The sequence below is a fragment of the Salvelinus namaycush genome, chromosome 28, assembly GCF_016432855.1.
Source record: "Salvelinus namaycush isolate Seneca chromosome 28, SaNama_1.0, whole genome shotgun sequence".
Classification (NCBI taxonomy): Eukaryota; Metazoa; Chordata; class Actinopteri; order Salmoniformes; family Salmonidae; genus Salvelinus; species Salvelinus namaycush.
In genome coordinates this window covers 24,674,833-24,694,070 of record NC_052334.1, presented here as the reverse complement: position 1 = coordinate 24,694,070, position 19,238 = coordinate 24,674,833, and the positions used below count along the sequence as shown (strand labels likewise).

The 19,238-nt window shown below is 42.8% G+C and overlaps 1 protein-coding gene across 1 annotated transcript; it reads right to left on the bottom strand.

Annotated features, from left to right (window-relative positions):
* Positions 1–9,677: 9,677 nt before the first annotated feature.
* On the bottom strand, positions 9,678–11,324 carry LOC120023659 (ADP-ribosylation factor 6-like). The gene is made up of 2 exons (XM_038967711.1): positions 11,233–11,324; positions 9,678–11,025 (listed from the first exon to the last, which is right to left on the bottom strand). Exon 2 carries the CDS (start codon positions 10,311–10,313, stop codon positions 9,783–9,785), a length of 531 nt encoding a protein of 176 aa, XP_038823639.1. The 5' UTR covers positions 10,314–11,025; positions 11,233–11,324; the 3' UTR covers positions 9,678–9,782.
* Between the last annotated feature and the right edge of the window lie 7,914 nt (positions 11,325–19,238).

Here is a 19,238-nt window from a genome sequence, read left to right as displayed (position 1 = left end):
AATAACTTTCTATTATTTTTCTATTTTTCTCTCTGCTTTGTTGGGAAGGGCCCGTAAGTAAGCATTTCACTGTTAGTCTACACCTGTTGTTTATGATGCATGTGACGAATAAAATGTGATTTGGTTTAAAAATGAGTGTATAGTGCCAATGGAGCAAAGCCCAGTTCTAGAGAATAAACGGATGGAGCAACAACATTAAAACTAGCTGATGCAGCCACAGTGTTGACTCCACCCGTCCCTGCAGGCAGGCGGATGGAGGGGGGGCAGCCCCAGTGTTGACTCCACCCCTCCCTGCAGGCAGGCGGATGGAGGGGGGGCAGCCCCAGTGTTGACTCCACCCCTCCCTGCAGGCAGGCGGATGGAGGGGGGGCAGCCCCAGTGTTGACTCCACCCCTCCCTGCAGGCAGGCGGATGGAGGGGGGGCAGCCCCAGTGTTGACTCCACCTCTCCCTGCAGGCAGGCGGATGGAGGGGGGGCAGCCCCAGTGTTGACTCCACCCCTCCCTGCAGGCAGGCGGATGGAGGGGGGGCAGCCCCAGTGTTTCCCTGAGTCATTACCCCTCAACAGTTTGAGTCTCTGTAGTGTGAGGCTGTGAGCAAAGGCGTGCCGGGCCGGTTATAGGGGCTGTGGCTCTCTGGAGTTCCTTCAGGCAGTCAGAGGCTGCTGTATAATGGGCCACGCTGTCACTCTGAACCCTGACACTACTGCAATTAGATGGGATCCTGTCAGTCACACAGACGTAGTCAGTCATTGGGTGTGACACTGTGGTGGTGAGCTCCTCTGTCGATGGAGTGTAATGAGAAGTCTCTGAGCGGTGAATGCTGTATCTCCATCACCCTGTCACTGGTGGAGTAGGTTAGTCCCTGAACATTGCCGCAAGTGCCACTCAGTGAATATCACCAGCAACCACCAGTCGCTGCAAACACCACTTATATGTATATGACAAAGATAATGAGAGATATAATGAACAAAATTATAAATGCAACAATATCAAAGATTTTGCTGAGTTACAGTTCATATAAGGAATCAGTCAATTGAAATAAATTCATTAGACCATAATCTATGGATTTCACATGACTGGGCAGGGGCACAGCCATCGGTGGGCCTGAGAGGGCATAGGCTCACCCACTTGGGAGCCAGGCCAACCCACTGGCGAGGGGTTGGTCTGGCCCAGCCAATCAGAAGGAGTTTTTCCCTACGAAAGGGCTTTATTACAGACAGAAATACTCCTCTTTTCTGTGTGTTCACACCCTTACACAGCTGTGATAGGCATGCTACAATACCCCAGAGGGCCTATACAGACAAACGTCAGGCTTTCATATAATATGATATAAATAGAAGCCCCCTACTGAGTTCCTCACAAAAGAGTGTTATGTGAGTCATAATGCATTGCTGTTTAAAAGTAACGATCATGATTATGGGTCAATGCACAAGCTACCAACTAGACTGGGCTCTTTCGTTTAATTTATTAAATTGTTATGGTGGTTAACAGGCTCATGTCACCGCCTCAGTCCACCAAAGAGCACTGACCACCAGTCGCTACTTATTTATAAGAGGACTCCATTCAAGCCCTGCCTCCCTACTGTTTGCTATTTCTATCCCGGTCTCTACCCCTCTCTGTCCCTCCCCCTCTCTGTCTCTCCCTCTGTCTCTGTCTCTCCCCCTCTCTGTCTCTCGCTCTCTCTTTCTCTCTCCCTCTCTGTCCCTCCCCCTCTCAGTCTCTCCCTCTGTCTCTGTCTCTCCCCCTCTCTGTCTCTCGCTCTCTCTTTCTCTCTCCCTCTCTGTCCCTCCCCCTCTCTGTCTCTCCCTCTGTCTCTGTCTCTCCCGCTCTCTGTCTCTCGCTCTCTCTTTCTCTCTCCCTCTCTGTCCCCCCCCTCTCTCTAAGATATGATTAGAGCAGACCACCATAGTCGCTGTGCCCAAGAAAGCGAAGGTAACATGCCTAAATGACTACCACCCTGTAGCACTCACATCGGTAGCCATGAAGTGCTTTGAAAGGCTGGTCATGGCTCACATCAACACCATCATTCCGGAAACCCTAGACCCACTCCAATTCGCATACTGCCCCAACAGATCCACAGATAACTCAATCTCAATCGCACTCCACCCTGCCATTTCCCACCTGGACAAAAGGAACACCTACGTGAGAATGATATTCATTGACTATAGCTCAGTGTTCAACACCATAGTGCCCACAGAGCTCATCACTAAGCTAAGGACCCTGGGACTAAACACTTTCCTACTGCCTTTGATCTGGCCGACTCAACTAAACACAAATGCTTTGTTTGTGTTGGAGTGTGTACCTGGCTATCTGTAAATAAATAATACATTTTGCTGTCTGGTTTGCTTAATATAAGCTATTTGAAATGATTTATACTTTTTCTTTTACTTTTGATACTTAAGTATATTTAAAACCAAATACTTTTAGACTTTTACCCAAGTAGTGTTTTCACTATTTTCTACTAAGGTATCTTTACTTTTACTCAAGTATGACAACTGGGTACTTTTTCCAGCACTGGTATTTACACCAACATACATTAATTAGTGATAACCAATCCTCAACCTCAAGTCTCTATTTTGCTCACAGACAGCAGCTGTATGTATTTTCACCCTGGTCTGCTCAGAGCTTGCTGCACGTATGACTTCATTCAAGCCTCTGAGCCCCAGCAGGAAACCCAGAGCTAACTTCAAACCACTTCCTGTCCCAGCTTTAAACTGAGCACCTCTGTGTGTGTGTGTGTGTAGATTATTGACAATGTAGCATTAGAGGTAGCTAACTCGCTGTGGGTTGGGATTACCCAACGCACATTGACTCGGTACCGGTACCCCCTGTATATAGCCTCGTTATTGTTATGTTGTTTTCTTGTGTTACTTTTATGATAACATTTTTTACTTGAGTTTATTCAGTAAATATTTTCTTAACTCTATTTCTTGAACTGCATTGTTGGTTAAGGGCTTTTAAGTAAGCATTTCATGGCAAGGTCTACACCTGTTGTATTCGGCACATGTGACAAATACAATTTGATTTGATTACCAGAGGAGAGAGGTTCCCTCACTGGGTTGAATAATGGATGTTTTACTGTTCTTGAGGATAAGCAGTTACCCAACAGAGTTTTGTGGAATGTGGTTTAGAGTGGGGCTCCCTTGGCAGATGTAAAATAATCTGTCTGAATCACTGTGTGTGTGTGTGTGACTCACGAACCACAAACTGGTTATCCCCCTGGGTGTGGTGGCTGAACATAAGCTACAGCATTGGACCATCAGTTGACTACACTCACAGCCCAAACTAAGAGCAGAGGAGGGCGGGACAGATATGAGTTACTCACAAAGCCTGATACTTTAGTAAGCCAAAACACCATAGACAGGGATCAGGCTGAGGTCATTTCTACAATGCTGTACCACTCAACAGGTTTATCACAGGTCATGTTAAATATTCGCCTAGACCGGGCAAAGACTTCAATCTGGCCAAGAGTGCAATGTGATTGTTCACGTTTACTGTCTCTTTTGTTTTCTTTGCCTACTTCCCCTTTCTATGTAGCGTAGAGTAACTCCAGTACGGGAAACAGTTCAAACTGTCTTACCTCAGTGATACCAAAACCACTCCACTGGCCCCATTATGTAGTAACCATAGTCACCGGCCCAGCAAACAGCGCATTCTGGCCTGCTGATGAATTTGTCTTGCACATTCTTGGAGAAACCTGTGAAAGGGTGTGCATGTCGAGCTGTGCCCTTTGCATATAGTTACGCCCTCACCCTCCTGCTATGTCAGTTTACCATACAGAAGTCAAGTGCTTAACACTTTGCCAGATTCAATGGGGAGATACTTATGATTGAGGCTTCATTGGTAGGGTTCCAAGAACACGTGGCTGTACACCACTGGTAACACTGAAGTTCAGTGAATACATGCTTCCTGATCCTTTTCCATATCACTGTCATATGCTGTGGTTTTCTTGGGTCCTGGAACACTGACACTGCACATGCTCCATGGCCACATCTATGATCATTCCACCTTGGCAGAGTATCTAAGACCAATCCCAACTGTTGACACATCTGTCAGACATTGGTGCATCTATCAAGTGCATCACATTGGCATGAAACCCCATTCCTCGACATCTTGTCCTTTCAGGAAGTCTCTGGGATTCCAGCCAACCCCAGCGGGAGAAGAGATGAATGGTCATAAAATGTGTCTGACTGTCTCTGTCTTCCCCCTCAGGGACATGTGGCTATCAAAGGTTGTGGAGAACATGTGGTAGTAATGAAGCATGGAGAACCACAGTAGCCATTACTTCCCAATTAAACTGAAGTTAGTGTCCTAATGGAGGCCCTTGACCGAGCTCCTACTGAGAGGAGGGTGACAGAGGGCATGTGTTGACACCAACACACAAACTCCTTGATCTGAGAAAATGCAAGCAAGCATGTTTCAATGTGTGTGTTTTACCAGCGCTATAAATCACTTTTGCTTGTGGCATGTGGTTTGTGTGATACATCTCTCCAGTGCCTGTATCATATGTGGGTCGACGTCACCTGACCTGTCTGACGGAAACCAGTGCTAAAACAAACACCGTCTGCAATAGGCTAGCTCTGCAGCAGCTTTTCCACACACTGAATGAGGCCAGAATCAGTCCATGGCCAACTGACTGTGTGTGGATATGGACACACACACGTGCATGGATAATTACCTCTGTTTGTCCTTAGCTCCACCTCCTGCATGTCTCCACTTGTCCCATTGCCTTTGACTTAGAGGGCATATGCACCAATCTTAATGCTAAGGCAGTATTCTCTATGTACAGCAAAATGGCTTGACACATTAAGTGTGACTGTTGTATTGAATGTAATACATGAAATGCATGGTAAACAGTATCACTTATTGCTTAATATCAAACCAGTGGTGTAGTGGAGGGTAAACGCAAGTAAATGCAGTTTACCCACCTTTTGTGGGAAAATGCATTGAGAGTATAGGAAACTTTATTTTATTCAACATGACCAGCAATCAGAGTTTACCCACCTATTTCTTACCACTACATGACTGTATCAAACCTATAAAGGACACTGTCCCCTTCTGTGCTGCTGAGAAAGGAAATACCCGTTGCTATCTGTTGAATAAAACAAACTAATCTTCTGTTGCCCAAAACACAAGGGCCTACCCGCAACTAACACCATCAATCCCGTCTTTGTCAGGATTGTAAACACTCCCTTTATTGTTCTTAATCAGCTTTAAGGGGAGAACTAAAGCATTCCTTCTATCATGCCTCCTCGGTGTCTCTGTCTGTCTCTAATGGAGTACTATTGCTAATTTTGTTAAAGGTACAATGCAGCCGTTTTTATCTCAATATCAAATCATTTCTGGGTAACAATTAAGTATCTTACTGTGATTTTCAATAAAACATTTTTAAAAAGAAAAGAAAATAGCTAAAGAGCAATTTTACAATAAATAATTTTGCTAGACTGTCTGGGAGTGGTCTGAGTGGGGAGGGGGAAACTGAAAACTAGCTGTTATTGTTAGAGAGGTTTGGAACTTATTGGTCTATTAACCTTTTTAACACCTGGTGATGTCACCAGGCAGGACAAAACGCTATCTCACCAAAATGGGCTGAAATTTCAGGCGGTCTTTTCAAACAGCTCTTACACTAAAAGGACATTATCATAAGTTTCACTAGTTCACAGTATTATTCCAACCTCATAGTGTGGAAATATATATATAAAACATAGGAAAATCACATTTTTGACTGCACTGGGCCTTTAAACATGGGGCATACAGAACTACACAGACCAAGCAGTTAATCCTATTCATAGAGCCTGTGACCTCAAGAAATAAGGCTCCAACACAATATAGCAATATATACACTGCTCAAAAAAAATAAAGGGAACACTTAAACAACACAATGTAACTCCAAGTCAATCACACTTCTGTGAAATCAAACTGTCCACTTAGAAAGCAACACTGATTGACAATACATTTCACATGCTGTTGTGCAAATGGAATAGACAAAAGGTGGAAATTATAGGCAATTAGCAAGACACCCCCAATAAAGGAGTGGTTCTGCAGGTGGTGACCACAGACCACTTCTCAGTTCCTATGCTTCCTGGCTGATGTTTTGGTCACTTTTGAATGCTGGCGGTGCTTTCACTCTAGTGGTAGCATGAGACGGAGTCTACAACCCACACAAGTGGCAGTGCAGGTAGTGCAGCTCATCCAGGATGGCACACAATGCGAGCTGTGGCAAGAAGGTTTGCTGTGTCTGTCAGCGTAGTGTCCAGAGCATGGAGGCGCTACCAGGAGACAGGCCAGTACATCAGGAGACGTGGAGGAGGCCGTAGGAGGGCAACAACCCAGCAGCAGGACCGCTACCTCCGCCTTTGTGCAAGGAGGAGCACTGCCAGAGCCCTGCAAAATGACCTCCAGCAGGCCACAAATGTGCATGATTCTGCGGGATTCTGACAATTCTATTGAATTTATTCATCAGACCTTGCCCCTTCACTGCAATTTTCAATGGGGATCAATAAATATCCTATTGAATATCTCTCTGTGGCACTGCCAGGTATTGACTCTGCGGGACGCTGAAAGATGTGTCCTCCGTCCTTCAACATCGATTGGAGGGGGATCAGACTCCCCTCTTACTGTTGAGGGATGCCAGTCACACACCCCAGGCTGATGAGGTTCTATCCATACCATCCATCCTCTGTCCAGGAGAGGAGACACATCCCGTAGCCACTAGTCTTGGTCCATCTTTACTTGTGAACACCAGTCAAACAAAAGCCATATTTTACTGATACTGACAACCTCCCGTTGCATGGGCTATAAGAGTCATTCAGGTTGTACATCAAATCAAATCAAAGGTTATTTGTCACGTGCGCAGAATACTTTAGACAGAATACTTTCGACTTTACAGTGAAATGCTTACTTACAGGCTCTAACCAATAGTGTAAAAAAGGTATTAGGTGAACAATGGGTAGGTAAAGAAATAAAACAACAGTAAAAAGACAGGCTATATACAGTAGCGAGGCTAAAAAAGTAGCGAGGCTACATACAGACACCGGTTAGTCAGGCTGATTGAGGTAGTATGTACATGTAGATATGGTTAAAGTGACTATGCATATATGATGAACAGAGAGTAGCAGTAGCGTAAAAGAGGGGTTGGCGGGTGGCGGGACACAATGCAGATAGCCCGGTTAGCCAATATGCGGGAGCACTGGTTGGTCGGCCCAATTGAGGTAGTATGTACATGAATGTATAGTTAAAGTGACTATGCATATATGACAGAGAGTAGCAGCGTAAAAAGAGTGGTTGGGGGGCACACAATGCAAATAGTCCGGGTAGCCATTTGATTACCTGTTCAGGCAGGAGTCTTATGGCTTGGGGGTAAAAACTGTTGAGAAGCCTTTTTGTCCTAGACTTGGCACTCCGGTACCGCTTGCCATGCGGTAGTAGAGAGAACAGTCTATCCTGGATGGCAGGCAGCTTAGCCCCAGTGATGTACTGGGCCATACGCACTACCCTCTGTAGTGCCTTGCGGTCAGAGGCCGAGCAATTGCCGTACCAGGCAGTGATGCAACCAGTCAGGATGCTCTCGATGTTGCAGCTGTAGAACCTTTTGAGGATCTGAGGACCCATACCAACTAGAGTCCTTGTCCCATTGTGACCTTTTATTTGAATCCTTAATGTATATTTACCTTGAGGCAAAGATAAAACACCCAATAAAAAAGCGCATTTAGCAGAACAATTTTTACAAACAAAAACAAGTTTTCAGAGTTTAACCAATCTGGTGGAGAGTTTATAATATTCACAGGACCCCAGACAAGATACAAACCAGCATGCAGCTGGATTGCTTACTGATTCTAACTGGAGAGGACACAAGAACTTGGTAACAGATGTTGACCTCTTTCAGTAAATCTGATTCAGCCCAAAGCCCTTGACAAAACTGTACAAAAAACAGGATGTTTTTTTCTAAACGATGCCGTAAAGTAACCCAATAAACTAGATTTAACATGTACAAATGTTTTTCTTAAACTTTGTTTTGTACTGGGCATACATCAATTATGTAGGTTCTTTCTAAACAAAGATTGAGGGGAGGGCAGAATTTGTAGCCTGTTTTGAACCACAAGCAGAGGAAGTAACAGCTGACAACCCAGCATTGGCTCAATATCAAGCACAAACAAGTGAGCACAGAATTCACAAACAGCTGTATTGCTCCAACAATTTGTGCACCCAGTCAGGCACCCAAACGCCAATGCAGGCTAGTCATGTGGCTCTGTAGTTATTCCGCTGAGACCAGTTGGACTTCCTGTTTTTTCTTTTACATGGTGTAAAAGGAAAAACATATTTCCCAATGGTGACAGTGACAATACAGGCTTTTTTATTATTTTATTATGGTGGACAGCTATATAAACTGCCCAGGAAAGTTTCAATGCAACACTTCACCAAGACATTGTGTTCTTCACATAACAGAATAATGACTTATTAGGCCTACTTATTTGAATGAAATGTGTAAAAGTTTGTGTTGGATATTGAACATCTGCATTCTGCAGCACATCAAGTGCAAGCTCTGCAAAACATTCCTCAAAGGGGGGGGGGGGGGGGGGGGGGTTGTGTTCACATCAATCAGTTAAGAATTTTCGCAGTGCAAAGGTGGTCAACTGTTAGCAAAGACCAATTACAATCTTGTCTCTAGCATTCTTTATGATGGATTTGGAGTCCTAAGGAAGATGTGTAATATGAGAACTGTGTTCCTTTAACCACTTTTGGAAAAGTTCAGGTTATGATCAAAACAAGAAAATTAGGCATTTAAAATTACTTCATTTTTTATTAGACATTACAATGACATTGTTCTGTACATGGTTCTCCAAGTCAACAAGAGTAAGAAAGCTGAATCAAAAGATGACTTATCATTTCACCAGGGAGCTGTTCTCTCCCATTGAATGACAGGTCCACTCTGCTGTAGGGTTATTACTGTACTTATGCTGCAGATTTAGTCAAGTAATAGGTCTCGTATCCTGAGACATATTAATGGTAGTAGGTTGAGATCTCAGAGCTGAATGACATTCCTTTGGAATATTGAGTCAATTAGCTAAATAACCATCAATGTTAGGCGACCCATTAACAAAACCTGCATTCTAAAAAGCATGTTTGAGTTACCAGAAGCCTGTTTCAGTTTTATGCTACAATTTGGGATTATTCACAATATAGCCCACTGAAGGGAATCACTTGTGCAAATGGATTCCAGATGGTTAGTCCAAGCACTACACAATGTATTTTCAGACATAATTGTCACAATGTCCAGAATACTGAAAATGAAATGTAAGACATGGATTAGCTCAATTTGCTACTGGGTTTCTGTATTAAAACATGTTTAATATAAAAGGTGTTGTAGCTAGTTGTCCAGAACAAGCTAGACTAAACAGACTTCAGTTCTGAAAGGAAAAACTAGGAAACAGACCCTTGTTACTCAATCAATCCAAGTGTATCTTAAAAGCACAACAGAACCAAACCTTAGCCCAAATGAAAATATTAAAATCCAGCTCCATTAGAAAATCTATTAAAAATGGGATAAAGAATAGGCGGTAAACTCTAGTTTTGAATTATGAACCCATTTAATTGTGTATTCATCAAGCCACAAAAAAATAATGTGACATAGGCTTGCTACAGAGTAGAGGCAAACTATAAACCAGCAAACCAAATAAATGGATAAATCAAATCTTCTTTATTGTATTCATTTTAGAAGTAAAGTTATTTAACTTCAAAGTAAAAAAAATAATAAATTCTAAAAACAGTCATCACTCAATCATTAAGATTTGTAATTTGATGTTAGCCATGTCAACCCCTCATATAGTCCGTCTCCCGTGGTCGCACAGGAGGGCTGAACATACCAATTCCTATCTCTGATGCGGGTCAATCCTAGTTTCTCTTGGATTTCATGCGGCTTCATGGCATCTGGCAGGTCCTGCTTATTGGCAAAAATCAAGATGATGGCGTCCCTCATTTCACGGTCATTAATAATGCGATGGAGTTCCTGTCTCGCCTCATCGATGCGATCTCTGTCTGCACAATCCACAACAAAGATTAACCCTTGAGTGCCCGTATAGTAGTGTCGCCACAGGGGACGGATCTTATCTTGGCCTCCAACGTCCCATACATTGAATTTTACGTTTTTGTAGGTGACAGTCTCGACATTGAAACCAACAGTGGGAATTGTGGTGACTGACTGTCCAAGTTTCAGTTTGTAAAGGATGGTGGTCTTTCCAGCAGCATCAAGTCCAAGCATCAATATTCTCATCTCCTTGTTGCCAAAGATTTTCGAAAGCATTTTCCCCATCATGAAAACAGTGCATAAATATTCCTTTTCAAATGAAAAAACTGGTTGTGTTCTTCAGTACGTCCCGTATTACTTCCTTAATGTCAAAACCATGCAGCTTTCAACCCGATTTATTTGCTTAACCAGGCGTAACCCTGCAACTAACAATCAATGGACATGGTGTGAAATATGAAGCTCACCCTGAGCATTGTCAGGATCAAATCAATGCGTAAAGAATGTGTCGGCCAAACACGGGAGTCCTCAAGTAAACTGGCAACAATAAGCCTATTCTAACTATGAGGATTGCTGCTAATAACTTATTGGTCAGAGTTTGAGGCATCCAAGTTCAAATGTGTACCCAAAGGTTTTGAAAGTAAATTGTATGACAAGCCGTATACTTCTTAATTGTAGCTGTCACAAAATGTTAATATTAACGATTTCTTATTCCTATCGATTTCTATTAAATTCCGGGTCAGAGGGGCGGGGGCTGTTGATAGACCAAGGAAATCGAATAGGCCCTCCAAAAAGCCTGCGGTACTCCTCTTGGGGAGCGTGTTTCGAGGTCCCCCTCCTCGCCCTTGTTTCGATCAGCACCACCGGAGGAGAAAGGCAATTGTCTGCAACTATTCCATCAAACGCCGCACTGGGCTACCCACTCGTTCGTAGGAGCCCGTTATCCTAAAGTCCCGGTGACTAAGGTCATTAATTTAATCCAAAAATACCCCCTCTTGTCCCCCTGAAACAGAAGAGGTTTGGGATGAGTGTCAGAAAGCTCAATTTAGCAAGGTGACGGCTGCTAGCTAACGTCAGCTAAATGCTAACTTCTAGCTTGCTAGCTACTTCACGCTGCATTGTGGATAGGTCAACGAAATTGAAAATGCAGACGTTAGTATGTACCCTTTATAATATTTGACACAAATCTTAAAATAAAAACATATATTACCTTCTGTTTCCACCCTCCTCTCTCAGTAATTTCCAAACTGCTTTCGTTTCTCTCCTTTTCAGTCGAGTTGAAGTGCTACTACCAAAGATTATTATAGCAAACCCAAGATAGACCAGAGCCTGTCGTTTCCAATGGGAGCAAATTAATCATAGTGGGCAGGACAAGCAAGGAGGTGGGCAGAGCCAAGCACAAGCTAGTTAGATCCTATTGGTGCATTCTATCATTTATTTGCATATTTCAGTTAAGGAACGCCTAGTCTGTGAAGTGCGCTTGTGCGATAACTCAATTCGCCCTTGCACTCCTTCTAAACAACGCAATTTAAAAAAACGTTGGCAAAGGGTCAAGCCTATAAAACGCAGTCCACTCTGTTTGTTACCGATTATAGTTTGGGAAACTGTATCAAGATCAAATGTTTCATTGATGAGAAAATTACCCTAATGACCTGTCGGCCAAAATCTATCTCGCTCCATCTTCTCCGACTTTCGGGCTACTGGACTTCCGTTCATCCCTATATTTGGTAGTAAGTGGAACCGGGCTTCACATTTTATACGTCTGGTGAAATATCTGTCTCATTGTTCTGTCTGTGCTACAACTCTGATCTACCGGAAAGGTGTGGACCACATCACCCGCCACTTCCTCTGGCTCATTCAGTTGACTTGCGCACGCTGTGATCAGAGGAGCCATTTCTGCTCCTCGGATTACTCTTGACATCACAAGCATTGTCAAAAATTTATTAAAAGTAAATGCATGGTGCGAATGTACTAAGAATCATGGCCATTAATTAAAGAACGAAATTGCATCAGTAACAATATGCATTTGTAAATTAAAATAGTACATGTGGTATGCTTAACAAACATATATATTTAAATGTAGGCTTCTTATGTCTGTCCTTTCCTTAACATTTTTTATGTAGACTAGGTTACTGTATGCATACTGTCCTCGATACAAAGTGTAATATCACCACCTTGTGGCATACATCAGCGTTGTCTTTCATTTATTGAAATTATTTACCAACGATGCAGGAAATCGGTAGCCAGATGCCCCACTCAAGTTCATAGTGGTGGTAGGAGGACTAATATCGATCAGTTTTGTTCGGCTGTTTGAACCTCTGTATGGACGCATGTGAGAGGGATACTCTCTGTTCTGATGCTTGCTGGAGTTATGACCTCTGGGCTGGTTAAAATGAAATTGTATTTGTCACATGTGCCAAATACCTTACAGTGAAATGCTTACTTACAAGCCCTTAACCAACATTGCAGTTCAAGAAATAGAGTTAAGAAAATATTTACGAAATTAACTAAAGTGAAAGTAAAAAATTATAAAGTAACACAAGAAAATATCATAACAATAACGAGGCTATATACATGGGGTACCGAGTCAATGTGCGGGGGGTACAGGTTAGTCGAGGTACTGTCTCTGCTGCTGGTCGATTCCCCTCATACGTGTATGTGCCAACTCCAGGCTATGGAGCAGGCCCATATGCTGCTGGACTTGGTACCTGTGTAGTTCATGCTCCGTGGCAGTCAGTGGCTTCTGCATTTAGTTGTCGGTGGCTTCTGTGTAATCACCTTGTGGAGGAAGGAATAGCAAAACAATGGAAGTTCAATAATTAGCTAAACCAGTATAGTAACTGTGTATTTCCTGTGGTAGAACCATTGTATTGACATGTGACAATTGCATTGTATTTGCATAGCAATGGAGTTGAGTATTTCTTTTTTTATATTATTACACAAGTTGAAAATGGACAGTTGTGTAATAACAAAGATCTTCATCAATACATCTTTCTCATTTAAAGGAATGTAAAATCATACGATGGATAGATACAATACATAGACCTCATAAAATTATCTTTTTGATTCATCAAAGGTTATTTCACAGTAAGTCAAATAAATGGCACTCGCTTGAGAATTAAATCAGCATCCATTTGATTATTTGATGAGTCACAAATCTCTGCTACTGTGTCATGTCCCCTAATCTCACAGGGATTCTCCAGAGTGGAAAGTTGGTTGTGTTAAATTCTACAACCACCTAAAAGGAAGTGATTCCCAAACCTTGGGAATCTACTTTGGGAATCAATGCTATCACCTACAGAGAGATGAACCTGGAGTTGAGGCCTCTAAGCATGGTGGTCCTGGGGCTCTGTTCAAAAACACAAACAGACCCCATAGAGCCCCAAGACAGCAACACAATTAGACCCAAATCATTTGAAAACAAAAAAAGAATTACTTAAAATATTGGAAAAATTAACAACAAAAAAACAGAGCAAACTAGAATGCTCTAAACAGAGTACACAGTGGCAGAATACCTGACCACTGTGACTGACCCAAAATTAATTCAATGGCTATCCTACTGATCCTTGACTTCGGCGATGTCATCCAACACTCTACTTAGCAAATTAGATGTAGTCTATCACAGTGCCATCCGTTTTGTCACCAAAGCCCCATATACTACCCACCACTGCGATCTGTATGCTCTCATTGGCTGGCCCTCGCTTCATATTCGTCGCCAAACCCACTGGCTCCAGGTCATCTATAAGTCTTTGCTAGGTAAAGCCACGCCTTATCTCTGCTCACTGGTCACCATAGCAACACCCGTAGCATGCGCTCCAGCAGGTTTTTTTCAATGGTCATCCCCAAAGCCAACTCCTCCTTTGTCTTCTTTCCTTCCAGTTCTCTGCTGCCAATGACTGGAACAAATTGCAAAAATCACTGAAGCCGGAGACTTATATCTCCCTCACTAACTTTAAGCATCAGCTGTCAGAGCAGCTTACCGATCACTGCACCTGTACACAGCCCATCTGTAAATAGCCCAACTACCTCATCCCCATATTGTTATTTATTTTTGTTCTTTTGCACGCTAGTATCTCTACTTGCACATCATCATCTGCACATCTATCACTCCAGTGTTAATGCTAAATTGTAATTATTTCACCACTATGGCCTATTTATTGCCTTACCTCCCTAATCTTACTACATTTGCACACACTGTATATAGATTTTTCTATTGTGTTATTGACTGTACGTTTGTTTATCCCATGTGTAACTCTATGTTGTTGTTTTTGTCGCATTGCTTTGCTTTATTTTGGCCAGGTCGCAGTTGTAAATGAGAACTTGTTCTCAACTGGCCTACCTGGTTAAATAAAGGTTAAATATATATATTTTTTAAGTGATGTTTGTATGGGGAACTTATGGCTCTATCAATTCCTAAGTGTCAAAGGAAATGAAACGAAAAATAATGAAAGCATAAACAAAAGATATACAAAATATAGTTATCACACCTAAATCATCTAATTGGACTGTATTCTATATACGTCCAAGGTTTTGGCAAAATGACCCTATCATGGCATTGTCAAATGGCATATCTAGGGCGTTCCTAATTCGTGGTGTGTTGCTTAGGGCACTATCATAAGTTTATAACTACATTATATGTTTACAGCTGTAAGGCACCAGTTTCGGGCAGTCCTCTTGTGGAGAAACTGGTGAGTACTGAAGCTGTAGAGTCAAAGGCCTCAGAGTAAATGTTCAACTTTACTAAGGTTGGTATTTTTTTGGGACCCTGAAGTGATCCGAGCATAAATCCAAATAAAATTTTCCTTTGTAGGTGTGCGTTTATGCTTACATAAGCGCACATGCTAAGGGAAAGAACCAAGTATCCTGGTAGGTTGTAACCTGTTCAGAATGAGTGATGTCATCAAATCATTTCCAGGTCAATGCCTGGAGGTTAGTAAGAATTGATGCCAACCTCACAACCTATTTAAAGGGGACCTGTAGTAGTTTTACTACACGTGAATGAGTCTTACACCATTGTAGTGGTGATAGGTATGAAGGACTCTGTTTCATAGCTATGTTATCCACAGAGGAGCTAACCTCACAACGGAAGTACTCTCTAAGCACTGAACCAGTCGTACGCGGTGTGATCATGGTTCATGTCTTCTAATAACTTTCCTCCTGAAAGGAGGGTTCTATTTATTAATGGCATGAGTGTTAACCATCAGAAGAGTTTTCTCGAGATTCCCTTACAGGTGTTGCAATCTGAGTGACTTCTAACTCCTCTATCGCTGTTATCAATAGCAATTTCACCTGTGAGGTCTCTAATCTTCTTACTGATTGTTGCTGGATTGACTGTGCTGACATTGGTACTGGTACTCAAGGGGACCAGTTATCCTACCAATTTATTCTGAAATGTTATCCTACCGGAACACATGATTAGAGCATTTGACTAGTTGCATTGTGGTTGAAACTACACATGGCAAGACATGATTATTTTTGCAATTTGTTTTGGAGGTGGAACATCCACTGGACTTCTTTTACAACCAATGTGGTACACAGTAATATCTTAGATGTGTTCTAAGGTTATCCCTGTCTAGGGGCTTGTCTGCTTCTCACTGTTCTGATAGGGGAGTTTACAACTAGATTTGTTTTATGCTCTGGCAGCCTCATACAGTGTTGCACGTAGTCTCGACCCCCCCACTGGCCTCGATGAGGCTCATCATGTGTCTGGGCTACTATTCCCCCCACCCACCAGCGGTTGGTGTTGCTATCTAAGGCACAAACGAAAAGGTCGGACCCTATGTACGAGTTGGCAGCAGCCGTGTTGTTATGAGAATGGCTGTAACCTTTCAACCAAATCTCCTGGTGTTTGTGCTTCAAAATGCTCAGTGGCTGTCGAGGCCTGTCAGTTACCACAGTGTCCGCGTGTGGCAACCTCTTCAGTACCTGCGAACTGAGACGAGGATATCTCTCTGTGATATCACAAAGTTTTTCACCAGCGGGAGTCATCAGGTCAGTTGCGGGACTGACGCCATTAGTGTCATTGTAAGGGGTGACAGTCCCCCACAAAGCGGAAGATGTATCATCGGAAGCAGAGTACACTCTGAGCGTCAATGTTTTACTTGCTGAGACAGCCGCTGTGCTTGCGGAAGTGTCCGAAGGGCAAGATAAGTTCCTCTCAACTACAGTATTGCACGACTTCAAGCAGGAGGGAAGTTACTCATTCACAGCAACTGCTGGCTCAAAATCATGAAAATAATAGTCAATCAGGTTTGTGTTGTGTTGAGAGATCATAATATCTTCTTGGATCAGATTCTGCATCAAGAGGTTTTGAAACGTCTTTTTCCCAAGGGGTGTTTTTGACAGATACCCCTCGTGGATGACTGCATTGCAGCTAGCGTTGGGGGAAGACAGTGTGTTCAGTGGAGAAGACACTGTGGCCTGTGACCATACGTGGTTGGTTTTCCAATCCATCAATGGGAGTAACCGATCCATTAAGTCTGCACCGAGTAGCAGGGGTACAGATTCGAGGCTGATAACATACACAGGGTGAACAAGCGATACGTCCTGGAAGTGTAGTTTCAGCATGATTCTCAATGTGAGAGGCGAGGTAGTCTGAGTGAAACCTCGAAGTGTAGTGTCGCATCTTTCCACTTTTAACCAACTTTTAGTTGGCTTCAAAGCCATTTTGAGATCGTTGAACAATGTTTGAGAGTTGAGCGATATTGTCATGCTCGACTCAATTAGCGCATGACAAGTTAAGCAGTCCTACAGGACTGTTTCCAGGTATGGCCGTTTAGAGTTACTTTAGAGTTACTAGTGGACATATTCCCCACAAAGTGGAGTGGTCTTCGCAACGACGTGATGTGACATTACTGTTCAAGGTGAAAGCAGATCAACTTTTCAGATGTTGAGGGGGCTTGGCTTAAGCGAAGCTTTTGACCTTTTTCTTCGTAACCTTTGTATCAGAGTCTATAGACAAAGCCTGTGGGCTTGTTTCTTGGTCGAGCGGGCCCTGGATAGGGTCTCGAGTGAAAATTTAGATTTTTAACCTCTCTAGGTGGGACGGTAGCGTCCCACCTCGTCAACAGCCAGTGAAAGTGCAGGGCGCCAAATTCTAAACAACAGAAATCCCATAATAAAAATTCCTAAAACATACAAGTATTTTACACCATTTTAAAGATACACTTGTTGTAAATCCAGCCACAGTGTCCGATTTCAAAAAGGCTTTACGTCGAAAGCACACCAAACGATTATGTTAGGTCAGAGCCAAGTCACAGAAAAACACAGCCATTTTTCCAGCCAAAGAGAGGAGTCACAAAAAGCAGAAATAGAGATAAAATGAATCACTAACCTTTGATGATCTTCATCAGATGACACTCATAGGACTTCATGTTACACAATACATGTATGTTTTGTTCGGTAAAGTTCAGATTTATATCCAAAAATCGGAGTTTACATTGGTGCGTTATGTTCGGTAGTTCCAAAACATCCGGTGATTTTGCAGAGAGCCACATCAATTTACAGAAATACTCATAATAAACATTGCTAAAAGATACAACTGCTCTGCATGGAATATTAGATCCACTTCTCCTTAATGCAACCGCTGTGTCAGATTTTTTTTTAACTTAAAGGAAAAAGCACACCATGCAATAATCTGAGTACAGCGCTCAGAGACCAACACAACCCAAACAGATATCCGCCATGTTGTGGAGTCAACAGATGTCAGAATAGCATTATAAATATTCACTTACCTTTGATGATCTTCATCAGAATGCACTCCCAAGAATCCCAGTTCCACAATAAATGTTTGTTTTGTTCAATGAAGTCCATAATTTATGTCCAAATACCTCCTTGTTGTTTGCGCATTTAGCCCAGTAATCAAAATTCATGACGCGCGATCACTAGGTGCAGACGAAAAGTCAAAAAGTTCCGTTACAGTCCGTAGAAACATGTCAAACGATGTATAGAATCAATCTTTGGGATGTGTTTAACATAAATCTTCAATAATGTTCCAACCGGAGAATTCCTTTGTCTTCAGAAATGCAATGGAACGCAAGCTAACTATCACATGTAACGCGCATGGTCAGCTCGGGGCTCTCTGGCAGACCTCTGACTCATTCCCCTCTCATTCGCCCCCACTTCACAGTAGAAGCCTCAAACAAGGTTCTAAAGACTGTTGACATCTAGTGGAAGCATTAGGAAGTGCAATATGACCCCATTTCCACTGTATCTTGGATAAGCAAAGAGTTGAAAAACTACAAACCTCAGATTTCCCACTTCCTGGTTGGATTCTTTCTCAGGTTTTTGCCTGCCATATGAGTTCTGTAATACTCACAGACGTCATTAAAACATTTTTAGAAACTTCCGAGTGTTTTCTATCCAAATCTAATAATATGCATATCCTAGCATCTGGGCCTGAGTAGCAGGCAGTTTACTCTGGGCACGCTTTTCATCCGGACGTGAAAATACTGCCCCCTACCCTAAAGAAGTTAACGTACTTGCTAAAGGTGTTAATTCCTGTGGACCTGGTGTCCGGCAATTCCCAGTCTAGTCCTTGTGAATGATCTTTTTCCCTTTTCTCAAATTTTACTTGCTTTAGTCTTTCACGTAGTGGAACTTCTAGAGAACATTGGTCTACCTTTTGATCGTCCTTAAACCCTTTGTTACCCTTGTGCTCTGACACTTTGTGTGGGTTGGGTTCAGGAACTTAGCGAACAGGTCAATTGTAGCGGTAGTTGTTTCGATGGCGACTTACTTAACAGTTATTTTGACCGTGTCGTTATTGGAATCGTGGTTTCGTGGTAGAAACCATTGTTGTGCGTCATCTCTCAACGCTCCAATACCTGATAATGCACCCTCTAATTGGAGTGAGTGCTCCTGGTCACACTTCAAAACAGAGATGTCATGGCTCTTAGCGTTGCGAGCTTTGATGCCTCAAAAGCTGTGCTCGCAAGCTCTCTGAGTTGTAAGATAGGCAAGCCAAAGTGGGCTGTAGCGCCCAAGTAGGTAATGAAGGTGGGATACATGTTCAACAGAAACATTTGTTTGAACGGTAACAGCTCTTCCATTCCAGCCAGCAGTATACCACCCTGCATACCACTGCTGGCTTGCTTCTGAAGCTAAGCAGGGTTGATCCTGGTCAGTCCCTGGATGGGAGACCAGGTGCTGCTGGAAGTGGTGTTGGATGGCCAGTAGGAGGCACTCTTTCCTCTGGTCTAAAAAATATCCTAACAC

Coding starts and splice junctions, on each gene's coding strand:
- LOC120023659 (XM_038967711.1), bottom strand. CDS start 10,313: ATGATGGGGAAAATGCTTTCGAAAATCTTTGGCAACAAGGAGATGAGA.